The 12,596-nt window shown below is 37.5% G+C and overlaps 1 protein-coding gene across 1 annotated transcript in view; it reads left to right on the forward strand.

The window, feature by feature from the left end:
• PEX3 (peroxisomal biogenesis factor 3) overlaps positions 1-12,197 on the forward strand; it is a 21,072-nt gene extending 8,875 nt beyond the window's left edge. The window contains exons 3-12 of the mRNA XM_059841878.1: positions 864-945; positions 4,553-4,596; positions 5,694-5,818; positions 7,154-7,220; positions 7,317-7,371; positions 7,639-7,795; positions 8,680-8,750; positions 9,548-9,670; positions 10,833-10,929; positions 11,305-12,197. Of these exons, the coding sequence (XP_059697861.1) occupies positions 864-945; positions 4,553-4,596; positions 5,694-5,818; positions 7,154-7,220; positions 7,317-7,371; positions 7,639-7,795; positions 8,680-8,750; positions 9,548-9,670; positions 10,833-10,929; positions 11,305-11,388 (905 nt within the window). The 3' untranslated portion in view covers positions 11,389-12,197. The remainder of the gene's footprint in view (positions 1-863; positions 946-4,552; positions 4,597-5,693; positions 5,819-7,153; positions 7,221-7,316; positions 7,372-7,638; positions 7,796-8,679; positions 8,751-9,547; positions 9,671-10,832; positions 10,930-11,304) is intronic.
• The last annotated feature ends 399 nt before the right edge of the window (positions 12,198-12,596 follow it).

Raw genomic sequence — 12,596 nt, forward strand, 5'->3', positions numbered from 1 at the left:
AGAGCAAAAAGCAAAAGTGCTTTTTCTTACTGCACCAGTCTTAGAATTTTTGGAAAGGCAATGACAGAGAAGAATTTTAACAAATTCCATGTCATTGTAAATACAGGCCATTCAAAACTATTTTTATTAAACAAATTAGGCAGTATTTTCTTTTTCTGTTTAAATTTGTAATGGCTTCTTCAATGGCTGTAAGTCAGGCTGTTTACCCTGACCAATTTGTATTTTATTTTCATCTTTTCCATTTTGTACTGCTGGGGGTGATCTTACTGCAAGGATTAGGTTTTTCTTTGCCCTTCTTTGTGCAAAGTATCTTATGTTTGGCAGCATGCATTCCTGACAAGATATTTCATACTTTGTTCTTAGTATTTTTCATGTTTTCCATCTCCTGTCAAGTAACAGCAGATCAGACATTGTTCTGAAAGTAAAGGATTTTTTTCCGCTAGCTTTCTCTCATTTATAACATACCTTTCTCCAGTTCTCTTGCTAGAAAAAGCAAACCTCAGATCTTTTTCTAGTCAGTGGGAGAAATGCAGCAGTGAAGGCTTTTGCCAGATTTTCTTCTGGGGAGTTGGAGGCATGTAGATGCAGGATGTGGATACACATCTGCAGCCGGAGCCAGTAAAACCACATGGGCAAGGGCAGCATTGTGCCCCAGCTCCTGAGAGGCACACAGGTTATTGCCCTTCTGAGTACTCCCTGGGTTTCCTATTTTGCTTGTCCTCCTGGCTTTGCCTGCTGAGCAATGGGATGGACATCCTATAGCAGCTATTGAGTGTGAGCTGAGGATGGGTTTTTAATGGTTTGGGGGTTTTGTTGTTGATGTTAACAGGTTTTGTTGTTTGGTTTTTTCCTTTTAATAACAGTACTCTCAATGCTTCCAACACTGAGGGATGCCTTAATGCATCAGTTAAACTCTGAGAGTCTCACATCTCTTCTTAAAAATAGGTAAGACTGTCTTAAATATGTTGAACTCTACCTGTTTTGATGACAAGTTTTTTTCAAATTATATAAGGAAGAGAGCATGCAGAATTTTTGTTTAGTGTCCCATTGAATCATTAGTCTTAAGGTATTTTGTCATGTTACATGTATTTTGATAGGTATGGCATTTTCCAAAAATTACAGGAAATAATACTTCCTTTAAGGTGCTGCCATGAGAGCCATGTTTTTTGTTGAAGTGGTTATAAGATAGGTAGATAAAAGTATTTGGAGGATCTAGTTCTCTCTTAAACAGAACAGAGTATTATGATTGAGTATGACTGAGTTGTTGATGTTGTGTTTGTAAAAATGTTTATGTAATCTTACCAAGTTCAGACATGAGTAGTAGTGTAAAGTATCCAAGATGAGACTGCAAATGCATGTAAGTGATGAGAAGTAATTTTTTTGAAATTTTTTTTGAAGTTGAACAAATAGGGACATGTCATACATTAACAGAAATGCTTCCCTGTCAGAAAAGACCTTGGAATTCCATACAACTGCAGGGAGGAATAGCCTGTTTTTAAATACATACAGTACATAATAGCATATCTTAAACCTAAATTGCTTGGCATATGGCACAAAGTAAAAGTGTTATGTAGGCAATTAACCACAGGATTTCTGACTCAGTCTAGACTGTGTCTTTCTAGTTTACCTCCAGCTAGTTTATTTATACAGCTGTAACTTCAGGTGTCCAGCATTAATAGGTTATCTATTCAGTCACTGCTTTTTTCAGTCCAAAAACTTCCACAACAGAGCAGCCTGATTTAAAGGGGGAATTGCTGCCTGAATGATCTTTTTTTATAATAAACTCTGGGTATTTGCAACTGTTCCTGAATATTATTTACCCCAAACAGCAAGAAATTGGGAAAAGTTAATTTTAATCGAATAAATGTATTTATCATAACAGAAGTCTTTATCAATGGAAAAATTAAACTGAGTGAACAAAAGAGCTTGTGGGTCACCAGATATATCATCTGATCTGTGCAGCAAATAGTCTACAACAGTTTGTAATCCTCTGTTCAGTGGTGAAAACAAATAATACCTTAGTTTGTTCTCTGTGGCAAGCATTCTTTTATCAAGATACTCCTGCAGTCTCTAAATCGTTTGACCAGTTGAACCAGTGTAGGGGTACATTGATGCACCTCTGTGTCCCAACAATCCTAGTGAAAATAGAGATAGGCTTTTTTTGTTGTTAGTGGTATGCACTTAGTAAACAAATTTTTTTTTAATGCTTGCTACATGGAACATTCTGTAAGCATGGATGGCCCTTTAGGGTGGAATTTGTGTCTTAATACTTCTTATTTTACTAAGACTCAGGATGTTTTAACGGGATGCTTGAAAGTTTTGAACTGAAATGTAGGGAAGGAGTTGTGAAGGCGCAGATAATGGAATCAGCCATCAAAGCTTGCTCCACTTTAAAGTGATTCTTTGAAGAAGCTCTGTTATGCATGAAGGTATAGATTTCTTTGCTTTCCTCTTCCATTTGAGAAGATCAACCAAACAGCTCTAGACCCTTGAGTGCTGTTGTTGACTATACAAAAGAGCAGACATGGAGATTTACCTTTCTTTCATGTCCCTGAAGACGTATTCGTTTTCTCACATAATCTGTGTTGTGGCTTAACATGTTATGAATCTGTGTTATCATATGTTACACATCATATTATGCCTTAGGCAATCTCCTTTAACTTAAAATCCACTCACTTCCTTAAGTTTGAGGTGGCCAGTGGTACACTGGGGGTGTAAGGAGGCTGAAGCCTTCAGACCTCCAGAGAAATTTTTGAAGAGGGAACAGCACCCAAGACCACAGACATTCTTGCTTGGTCTGTCCTCCTCTTTTTAAAGCCCAGTGATTGGATAAGGTGAAGTTCCTGCTTCTGCAGCCTTGCAGATGTTGCACATCTCCAACCTCTTCAGCATTTAGCTTTATTCCAAACCTCTGGTTTCTGTTTGCATTGCTCTTTGCTTCCATAGCGAGAACAGCCTTCCAAATAAATAATTATGAAGTAAAAGTTGAGTTTTGAGTAGCGGCTGAGTCTTAGTAAATTGCAGGAGATGAATTGCAGGAGCTGAAAAATTAATTTCCACTGTTAGGCTTAATACTTGTAGACTTTAACTGTTGTTTGGCTGCTGCTTTACATTGTAAGGAGAAGCTCTGAAAGCTCTAGAAAATGTTTTGATGTAGTACGTGCAAGTGTGGTTGGCTGATGATGTATTGGCTTCTCTGTATCTCTTCATTCTGCATGAAGAACTTAGCCCTGATAAGTAGCTTTGAGTCCCATTATATGCTTTATGTATAGAAATATTACTCTAATTTTTTTACAAAGTCCTTTGTTTTGTTTTAGCAAAGCTTTAAGAACTTGCATAGAGTAGCTTGCAAAAAGTATGTGAATTGGTTATATTTGTCATGGATCCATGTATTTCTTTCAGCTACTGTTTATTTAATCTATTTCTTTAGTTTTCGGAGTTGTAGACTTAATAGTTTATTGTATCAGTTTATTTGCATTATTAGATAGTGGTGAACATTAAAATTTTTATTTATGTACGTGATAGAATCTTCAAACTAATGCCAAAGTGCACATGTTGTGCCTGTAAAGAGAAATTATTTCTGGTGAGAAGTGCTGGGATTTGGGTGTTTTTTTTAAATAAACTGGGTTACTGTAAAGTGTAGGTTAATTTGAACTCTTGGCTCTAAATATTTAAGTGTTAATTCTGATCCTAAGAAATTACCAAATGTTTCCCTAAGTGACTTTTACAATATCTATCTTCCACAATAGACATACAGTAGCCATTCTTTACTGACAGTGCTTAACAGGTGAGAATGGCTGGTGAAAATTTTGGATGGTTAGCTTGCTCTTATTCCTGCCACTGCTGCTGTATTGCTAAGATTACATCTGAATAGTAGCCATAAATATGCAGTGTACTTCAGGCAGTTCAGGTGTATCTATGCAATCTACAGTCTTGCATTGTCAAGTGTAGAATATAAACTACAAGGAACTGGTCAGGTCAAAAAAGTGAACACGCCTCAACGAAAGAAAAAAGATCAACATGTATTGGTGTGGATGGTGCAAGACTTCTTTTCCATGGGTGGTTGTGATCTCTTTGGTTTTGATGATCAAATATGAACTTTAAACACATCAGGCAGTGGTAAATCTTGCAAGAAAGCAGGACAATTAAATTCTGATCCTGGATTTTACACACAGAAAGTCCTGCTGAACTGAGTCAGAACTAAATATAGAGAGTCAAGGCCCCAGAAAAGACCACTTTGTACCATCAGTGGTTTTTTCTGACTGCATATTGTAGTAACTCAAAACTGATCATGTAAGCATGTAATTGACATCACTAAATGCTACATTTTTACATTAATGTTTGAATATCTTTCCTGTGCCTTTATAGAGTGTTGTTTATATACTGCTTTCTTGAACAAGGCCTTTCTTGAATGAGATATAGACCTGGGTATGATTTGAATAATTATGGTAGCTAAATAAGTTTGCCTTAGAACATTACTATGTCATTTTACATACTCGTTAATTTCCAAGTAAAATACAATTCTTAATATTTCCATTTATTTTTCCCACAGGCCAGCAAACAAGTTAGAAATCTGGGAGGATTTAAAGATAATAAGTAAGTGGAAATGAAAGATTACATTTGCATAATTATTTAGTGTATATTTATAATGTCTGTTACAGCATTTAAACCAAAGTTTACACTGGGTTGTTTCAGTAGATATGAAGATAATGTAACACACATGGCAGACCTCCTCCCTGTCCCTGTGCCCCCAAAGGCTTCATGAAGGAACTTTTCTTAGCCCCATGAGAAGTTAGAAGCTCAGAGACCAAGGTGAAGAGTTGTGTTGGCCTTCCTGCTACTCTACTCAATAAAACTTTGTGAGATTTTTCTGTGTCATTGCAATAAAATGAAACTAGTTTCAAAAATCATATGCTGGATGTAATGGAAATTCAGTCAGAAATGTAGGTCAGCCTTTACATGGCCAGCCGTTCCCACTTTTTGAGCCTGTTGGAGAGAACCACTATAGCAGTGTTCATGAAGCCTTTGGATCATCTTATGTATTGGCTGATGGAAGCTGTGAAAGGGAAGAAAAAGATAAACTCAGATAGTTATGCAGTGAAATTCTACCATTACTTCTTTGCTTCCTTTTTTTTTTCTCCTTTTCATAACACATTTACAGATCCTACTTTTGATCTGACTCCTTTCTTCCCTTCTGTATCTATTAATGATGCTTCTTCTACACACCCTCATTGCCTACTGGCTGGTAGCTGATGCTCATTTTAATTTTCCTTCTTTAGATCTTAGCTGCTCCTGTCTTAGGTAACACTTTTCACAAGCTGCAGTTGTGTCTGAATTGCATGATGAGGGCTAATATATAAATTGTGTATTTCCGGGCCCAATGAAAAAAGATGATTTGACACTAAACATTTTGCTTCTGGAACAACTTGTATGATTTTTATTTTCTCAGAAATAACTTTGTTAGTGTTTTGTGTAACTTTGTGTAATGTGTAAAGTTTTAGATGTAGATCCAGCGCATTAGACTCATGGCCATCTTGGGTATGTGTTGTGAAAACACATCATGACAACCAGTGAGAGAAATGTGACTGCATATTTAAAAGTAATCAGCACTTCGGAGTCTTGGAGAGTACTCTCTCCCCTTGACTCACCCTTGTTTCCCAGACTTGGCAGTCCCTCTGCTCTGTCTTCCCAAGGTTTCACCCGCAGCATTGTCGCTGTGTACAGCACCTGCATGCTGGTGGTTCTCTTGCGAGTGCAGTTGAACATCATCGGCGGTTACATCTACCTGGATAACGCCGCGCTCGGCAAGAACGGCACAGTAAGTGTCTTGCTTGGTTTCAAAGGTAGGACTTGCACTTCCTTGGAAGGGAAAGGATTATTTGGTGAGATGAGAAGGGCATAGTTTAGGACTACTGGAATGAAACCAAGGGTCCTTACAAGAATGGGGTATGGGGAGCATTACTGGCAGTGCAATATATTGATGTCCTTTAATAGCATCTAAATTTGGATGATGTGGTGATACTGTTGCTTACCTGAATACCAGCAATATTGGAGAATGCCTTTTGTCTGCATTTGTCTTGCCTAAAGAAGTCTGCTTTCTATCTAAACACCAACATGAAATTATTTCTTTGCTTTTATTTTTTGTGAAATGGTAATACCATGTGAATGATTCAGGATATGTAAGCAAATGTATATAATAATATTAGGTCTTCCTGGTACATAAATTAATTTCTCCACTTAAATTTTTCTGAGATTAGAGAAGAAAAATGTTGTCTTTGAACTTTTAAAGTTTGGTTTCACTCCAAAACACCATCTCCATAAATGTCTGTTGGTGGGGTCAAGCAAGGTAGAAGAGCTGGTTTTTGTTGATACGGTGTATCACTGCTCAGTAAAAAATAGATCACTCCCATAGTAAGCAAGTACCCATTGTAGAGAGTGGGACCTGCAAATTGCTGGGTGGCTCATCTAAAAATAATGAATACAAGCTGATTAGTTCTCATCTGCCCCCCTGTGATAGCTCCTGCTGAGAGTCAAGGAACAGCATGTCAATGCAGGATGGAGAAGAGCTTTCAATAGGAAGGCCAGAGTTGACCGAGGTAGTGCTTCATTTTGTAAAACCTGAAAAAGCTGTTTTAGAAGGGCAGAATGAGTTTGAGCTAGAAACATTTCCTCTCTGTTAGTTTCTCATAGAGAAGTGGGTTGACAGGGCCAACTCTGAGGCATTCCATTGGGACTAACTGGAATCTTGTCTTGGTTTCTGAAAGCTTCTTTTTTGTCAGATAAGTTTTTAATAGATTTCAGCATAAATGACTTACTCCACTAGATTTAATTTCTGGGGTGGTGGAGAGTCTAGTTTCACCTGCAATGCAGGTTTTTAAGAGAGTTTCCTTTAGTTGAATGAAAAGTGAAAGATTTTTCTGTGCCACTGAAGATGGAAGAGAAATCTGTATAGGTTTGAAGAAAAGAATGCCAGAAGACTTATGACAGATACAGGGGTTGATGGGCAGGAAGAGTCAGTACAAAGTTGAAGAGAGTGGGGCAATCTGTTTGCTGAAGAGTATTACAAAGATTAAGGAAATTATTTTTGAAATTATTTTTGCATCGTTCTCTACTGTTGGCATGTTACAGAACTGTTGGGTTTTTTCTCCCACAGACACCACTAGCACCCCCTGAAGTCCAGCAGCAATATTTATCAAGCATTCAGCACCTTTTAGGAGATGGTATGCTGCTTATTAAGAGCAAACTACACTTACAAAATTCTGCTTTTATTTTTAGGACTTGAACAAATCATTAGAATATTTTTTACTTTCTTTTAGGACTGACTGAGTTAATAACTATTGTTAAACAAGCTGTGCATAAAGTTTTTGGAAGGTAAGAGCCTGTATTTCTTTGTGGTTAGCTTTTAAGTTTTGTTGTGATGGCTGTTCCCAAAATAAAGAGTTTTATAAGAATTAGGGGGAAACAAAAGCAGGCATATTGATGTTTTCAAAATAATGTTTTTATTATAGCAGGCTGTGTCTGCCAGTGCAAACCCATGTAGCTGATTGGAATTTTGTTACTTGTAAATGTGTTATTGATAGAAAGAGAAAGCAGCATTACTCATTTTTCAATCAAAGCTGTAGTCTTTTTCCTTTCCAGTATTTCCCTTAAGCAGACCCTGTCTCTTCTGGAACTGGAACAGAAGCTTAAAGATATCAGGGAAGTAGTGGAACATAAAGATTCGGATCAGATTGCATCTTATTCTCCCTTATGTCATTATCTGATGCCAGATGAAGAAAACCCTTTGGCTAGCCAGGTACTTGATTCAGTTCCTTTCATCTTTTTTCATTCTGCTTTTTTGGGGGGTTTTTTGGAGAAGGAAGGGTGCATAACAGTCCTCTGGTGTACCATGGCATCTGTGTCTTTAATAAATGGCGAAGCCTCTTCCGTCATAAATCAAATCAATAAATCTCTTTAACCTAGGTACAGTTCTATTTTCTTCAGATTTGATAGAAAACAAGTGTCACCATTAGAATGTCAGATTTGTGCTCAGAAATGCAGCCCAGTTACTGCCTTTAGCCTGTGAAAGAAGCTGTGACACAGCACAGCTTAACTCAGCCCTAAGATAAATTGTGTCGTCCACCCTTGTGTACCGGCAATATTCATGGAGTGTTGGAGCATCTTGGCTGGTGCACAGGAGAATGGTGTGCTGGACTCCTCTAGGCTGAAAAATGAACAGGAGTCAAGAGAAAAGTGTATCTAATCTCAGTTGCAGTGTTAATGTCTTGAATTTTGTGAAGGTGTTTGTCTCCATCCATACCACAAGCTGGAGAAAAGTCATTCTTCACTTGGTGTTACAGTGGTGTAATGAGGAAACCTGGGCTTCAGCATGTGGCTACATGCACTTATTGCTTTAACTTTATCTGATACGCAGGGATGATTTCAGTACTGAAGGTCAGAATTGGAAAAATTACTTCCTCAAATAGTCTGGTATTTCCTGCTAGTATTGTTTTTAGCTAAAAATCCTACAGTGACTATTTAAAAGGCAAATTATAAAGAATCTCATTTACAGCAATATTTTCTTTCATATTTGACTTGTACATGTGACTTTACATTTGACCATGATACTCAACAATCCTATTTCTGCTCTTATGGTTGCTGGTGGCACTTGCTAATAGTGTCTGTCTTTGGTTTTTCTAGGCCTGTGGACTCACAGAAAGAGACATTGCTACAATTAAATTACTGAATGAAACTAGAGATATGCTAGAAAGGTATAGAGAAATATGCTGTATTCACATTAAACTCCTCCTCAAAACTATTGTTTCTGTAAGACAATTACTTGCATACAAAAAGCTCACAACTTTTCATTTGAAAAATGTGACCATTTTGCATTAAATTTTTCTATTTATCAGTTGTAGGCTGGGATTTTCAAAATTTGTGAGCTCTGAAACTTTAAAAAAAATAATGCTGCCTTAATGAGATACCCAGGATGTCCTTGGCAATCAGACCTATTATCTCTTCCTTACCCACTCTGTAGTAATGTAGGAACAGAGGAGTACTTCTCTTCTGCTAAAGCAGGGTAAATTGAGAGTAATTTTATTAGATTTACTTGCTTTGATAAAGTGAACACCAGTTTTGGCTTACTGGAATTTATTTTTAATGCATGGGGGTGGTTGTATGTGTCCTTTTACCAGAGAACTGGTTAAAGTGAGGCTCCTATAATAAACATAGGATATGAGGGAATTGAGACAAATGTCAAATTATTCTTACAGTTTAGCTGCTAGGGATGTGGGGCACTCCAAGGTTAAGTCCCTTCTATGTTATTACTTAGTAAGAAGTAGAACTGAGGAATGCTTCAGGTTTATCTGGGTTGTAGTAATCTTAGGGTAGAGCCTAAGGGAGGGAGCTGGTGTTTCATGAGGTGGCAGTGCTAGTGACATTTGTCCAGCTCACACATCACCAGTGGGGGGAGGCACATCTGTAGCACTGAACACTTGTAGGGCTTTTTAGTTTGAAAAAAATTAAACCCAGGAATAAAACCTTTTTTTCTGTTATTCTTTCTTTTCAGTCCAGACTTCAGTACAGTTTTGAGCACATGTTTAAATAGAGGATTCAGTCGACTGCTGGACAATATGGCAGAATTTTTTAGACCTACTGAAAAGGACCTTTCTCAAAACAGCTCTGTAAATAGGTAAATATTTTCTTTTGTTGTGGTTCTCGTGTCAGTAATGCTTTGGGTTCATTGTGAATTCCAAAAAGGCTCTTGATTTTCCTCCTTCTTGGAGTTCTTGTGCTGGAAATATCGTTCTGCTTTTTGCTCTTCAAGGATCACTGGGTTCTCCTCACTTTGGCTAAGTAGGCAGCTAGGAGGAGTCATGTTTCCCCCCACCCATGAAATCACTAGAGTTAGGCGACATTCTTTGCCACCATTACTTGCAGACCTAGAAGTAGAGATCAGATGATCTGTAGCCACTTCTTGCCTGAACACGGTACAGGCAGGCTGCCTTTTGGGCTGGGGAGGGTTCACCTTCTGGTGGTGACTCCTGACACATGTGCCCAGTGAGGCTGTGAGAAGGAGAACCCTTCCTTCCCTGCAGCCCATGAGCTCCAAGCACCCTAGCCTTCTTCAGTTCCTGTGGCTCCCAAGGAAGGGGGTGGGCATTGCCCTGATCCTCCAGTGACAGGGAGCCAGAGCTGCCATGGTTTCACTGGGATGCAGATAAAATGCAGTAACATGTAGGATTTTCTACATCCTCCTAGAAGAATGTTTAAAAATAGCTTTTAATCTGAAGTTAACTTGGGTTTTGAGCAGTGTGGTGAGAGCATTACAAATCCAAAAGCTGAGTTCAAATCCTAGAAATAATCTTTCTCAAATATTAAAATTAAAACCTGGAATGATAACTGGGTTTATGTATGTTTATTGTAGTAACTTGGCTTTCAGAGAGTTATGTTTTAATTTAAATATGTACTATTTACATCACTTAAAATACCCCAAAGTCTGTAGTTTGGCTATCTGCCTGACTTTGGTTTAGTTTGAAATAGCATGAAATTGTAGACAGGCACTTCTATGACCTGTCTGCTTACATACACATGCAAAGACTCTGACTAAACCATAATACTCTTGCATGAGAAGCAAGTGTGAAACTGCAATAGGAACGTGGACTGGAATTGAATTGGTATTTCTCTATATTAAAGGAAAATCTCGATATGGAGAAAAAACCCTTCATCCATACATTTTAGTTTGCAGTCTTTCAATTCTTACTTTTTAAGTGGTAATTACTTAGAATTATATAATCACAGTTTAGTGGCTTCATCTGTGTCTGAGCAGGTCAGTATTTTTTGTTCTTTCCTAGTCTTTCCAGTGTCAGTCTTCCTCTAGCCAAGATAATTCCAATAATAAATGGACAGATCCATTCAGTCTGCAGTGAAACACCCAGTCACTTTGTTCAGGTAAGAATCTGCCTTATTTACAGTATCCCAAGTAAAATCTTGAAATTAATGTTGTATATTTCTTTTTAATAATTTGTTTAATTTCAGTGGCTTTAAAAAATAAATTGAAAACAGTTGCCATAATGAATTTTTTATCAGTTGGTATCTTCCAAAAATACACTGTTCTAAAACTTTCTTCTGCTGAACCGTGCAGAAGCACAAACTTCTGGTCTTGGTTCTCCTTGCAGGTCTGCTCCTAAACCTTTCTAAAGCCAGGAGTTTGAGTTGTGCCTGTGGGAGTGCAGGTGCTTTTCTTAGGAATTCTGTACTGCAATAGAGACAGAATAGTGGGGAATGTTTTTGATTAAGGAAATTTATTTTATACATTTCTTCCAGGACCTGTTGATGATGGAACAAGTGAAAGATTTTGCTGCTAATGTTTATGAAGCTTTTAGTACCCCTCAGCAACTAGAGAAATGACCTGCACATTTTTACAAATGGATGGTGTATTTATAACAAATCCCTGATGACTACTGATGAGACTTGGGTTAATTTTATAATGGTGTAGGAGTGGCAGACCAGCAGAAAGAGCACTCTGAGGAAAGTGCGAGTGAGCCTATATATTCTTCTAACTGAATTATACTTCACCCATTAAAAATATTCTTGTTGAAAGAAACATTGCAAGTGAAGACTTTTCTATTTAAAAAGTGTTTAAACTCTTCTGTAATTAATTGGATTGTTTTTTATTGCATCTAAAAGGCATCTGGTGGCAGTATTACAGCAAGTTACTAAAACACCCATTTTTTTGCCTGGGGTGTGTATGTTTGGGGAAGAAGTAATGATAGTGATCTAAGAATAGCACAGAGCAGCAGAATGAAGTAATGCTTTTTTCTTCTTCTTCCCCCAGATTTTTTTTCCTATAAAGTAAATATTTCCCCCCTTACAAATCTTGTTCCAAAGTCTCTCATTCTTCAGAAAGCCTTTGCCAATGGATGCCTGGTCCCCTTGAACAAGCTGGGGGTCTGCTCTCTTACTTAATACTAAAGGAATGTGGTTTTTTAGACATACTCTTGTTTATGCTGTTCAAACAGCTACACTGTACACATTACCTTGTAAATATTTTATCTTAATTTGTATTAATTTTGAGCCCAACTGTCTGTATTGTAATAAAATATTTTAATGTATCATTTGTGTGTGTATTAACATTACTAGGGAAGAGAATAACCTGACCTGGACAATCAACTCAAAATCTTGACAGAGTTGAAAGAATAAATTTGACTTATACAGTACTGATTTTGCACTCACAAACATTACTCTGGGAAAATAAACCTTCAGTCTCTGCCTTGAAACAGAAATAATTCATGCTTTTCGTTGTCCTTTATCTCCTCCTCTTTGCAAGTTTCACCTTGTGTCTATCCCTACAAATCATGACACATGATGAGTTTGGAAATTTTTCAAGTTGGAGGCAGTCTACTCTCTGCTTAAAATGTTGTCACTTTGCCAGAGTTGAAGATTCCTAGCAACTCCTGATTATTTCTCTTTTTCAAGAGTTAGTCACTGAAGTATATATTTTGTGTAATAGTCCACAAAAGGCACCCTGGTAACTGTGTATAAACAAAGGGTGTAAACAAGAGGCAAGTTTTACTCATGTAAAATCATACAAAATATCAAAACCCCAATCCTCTCCC

This window comes from Haemorhous mexicanus, chromosome 3, assembly GCF_027477595.1.
Source record: "Haemorhous mexicanus isolate bHaeMex1 chromosome 3, bHaeMex1.pri, whole genome shotgun sequence".
Lineage (NCBI taxonomy): Eukaryota > Metazoa > Chordata > Aves > Passeriformes > Fringillidae > Haemorhous > Haemorhous mexicanus.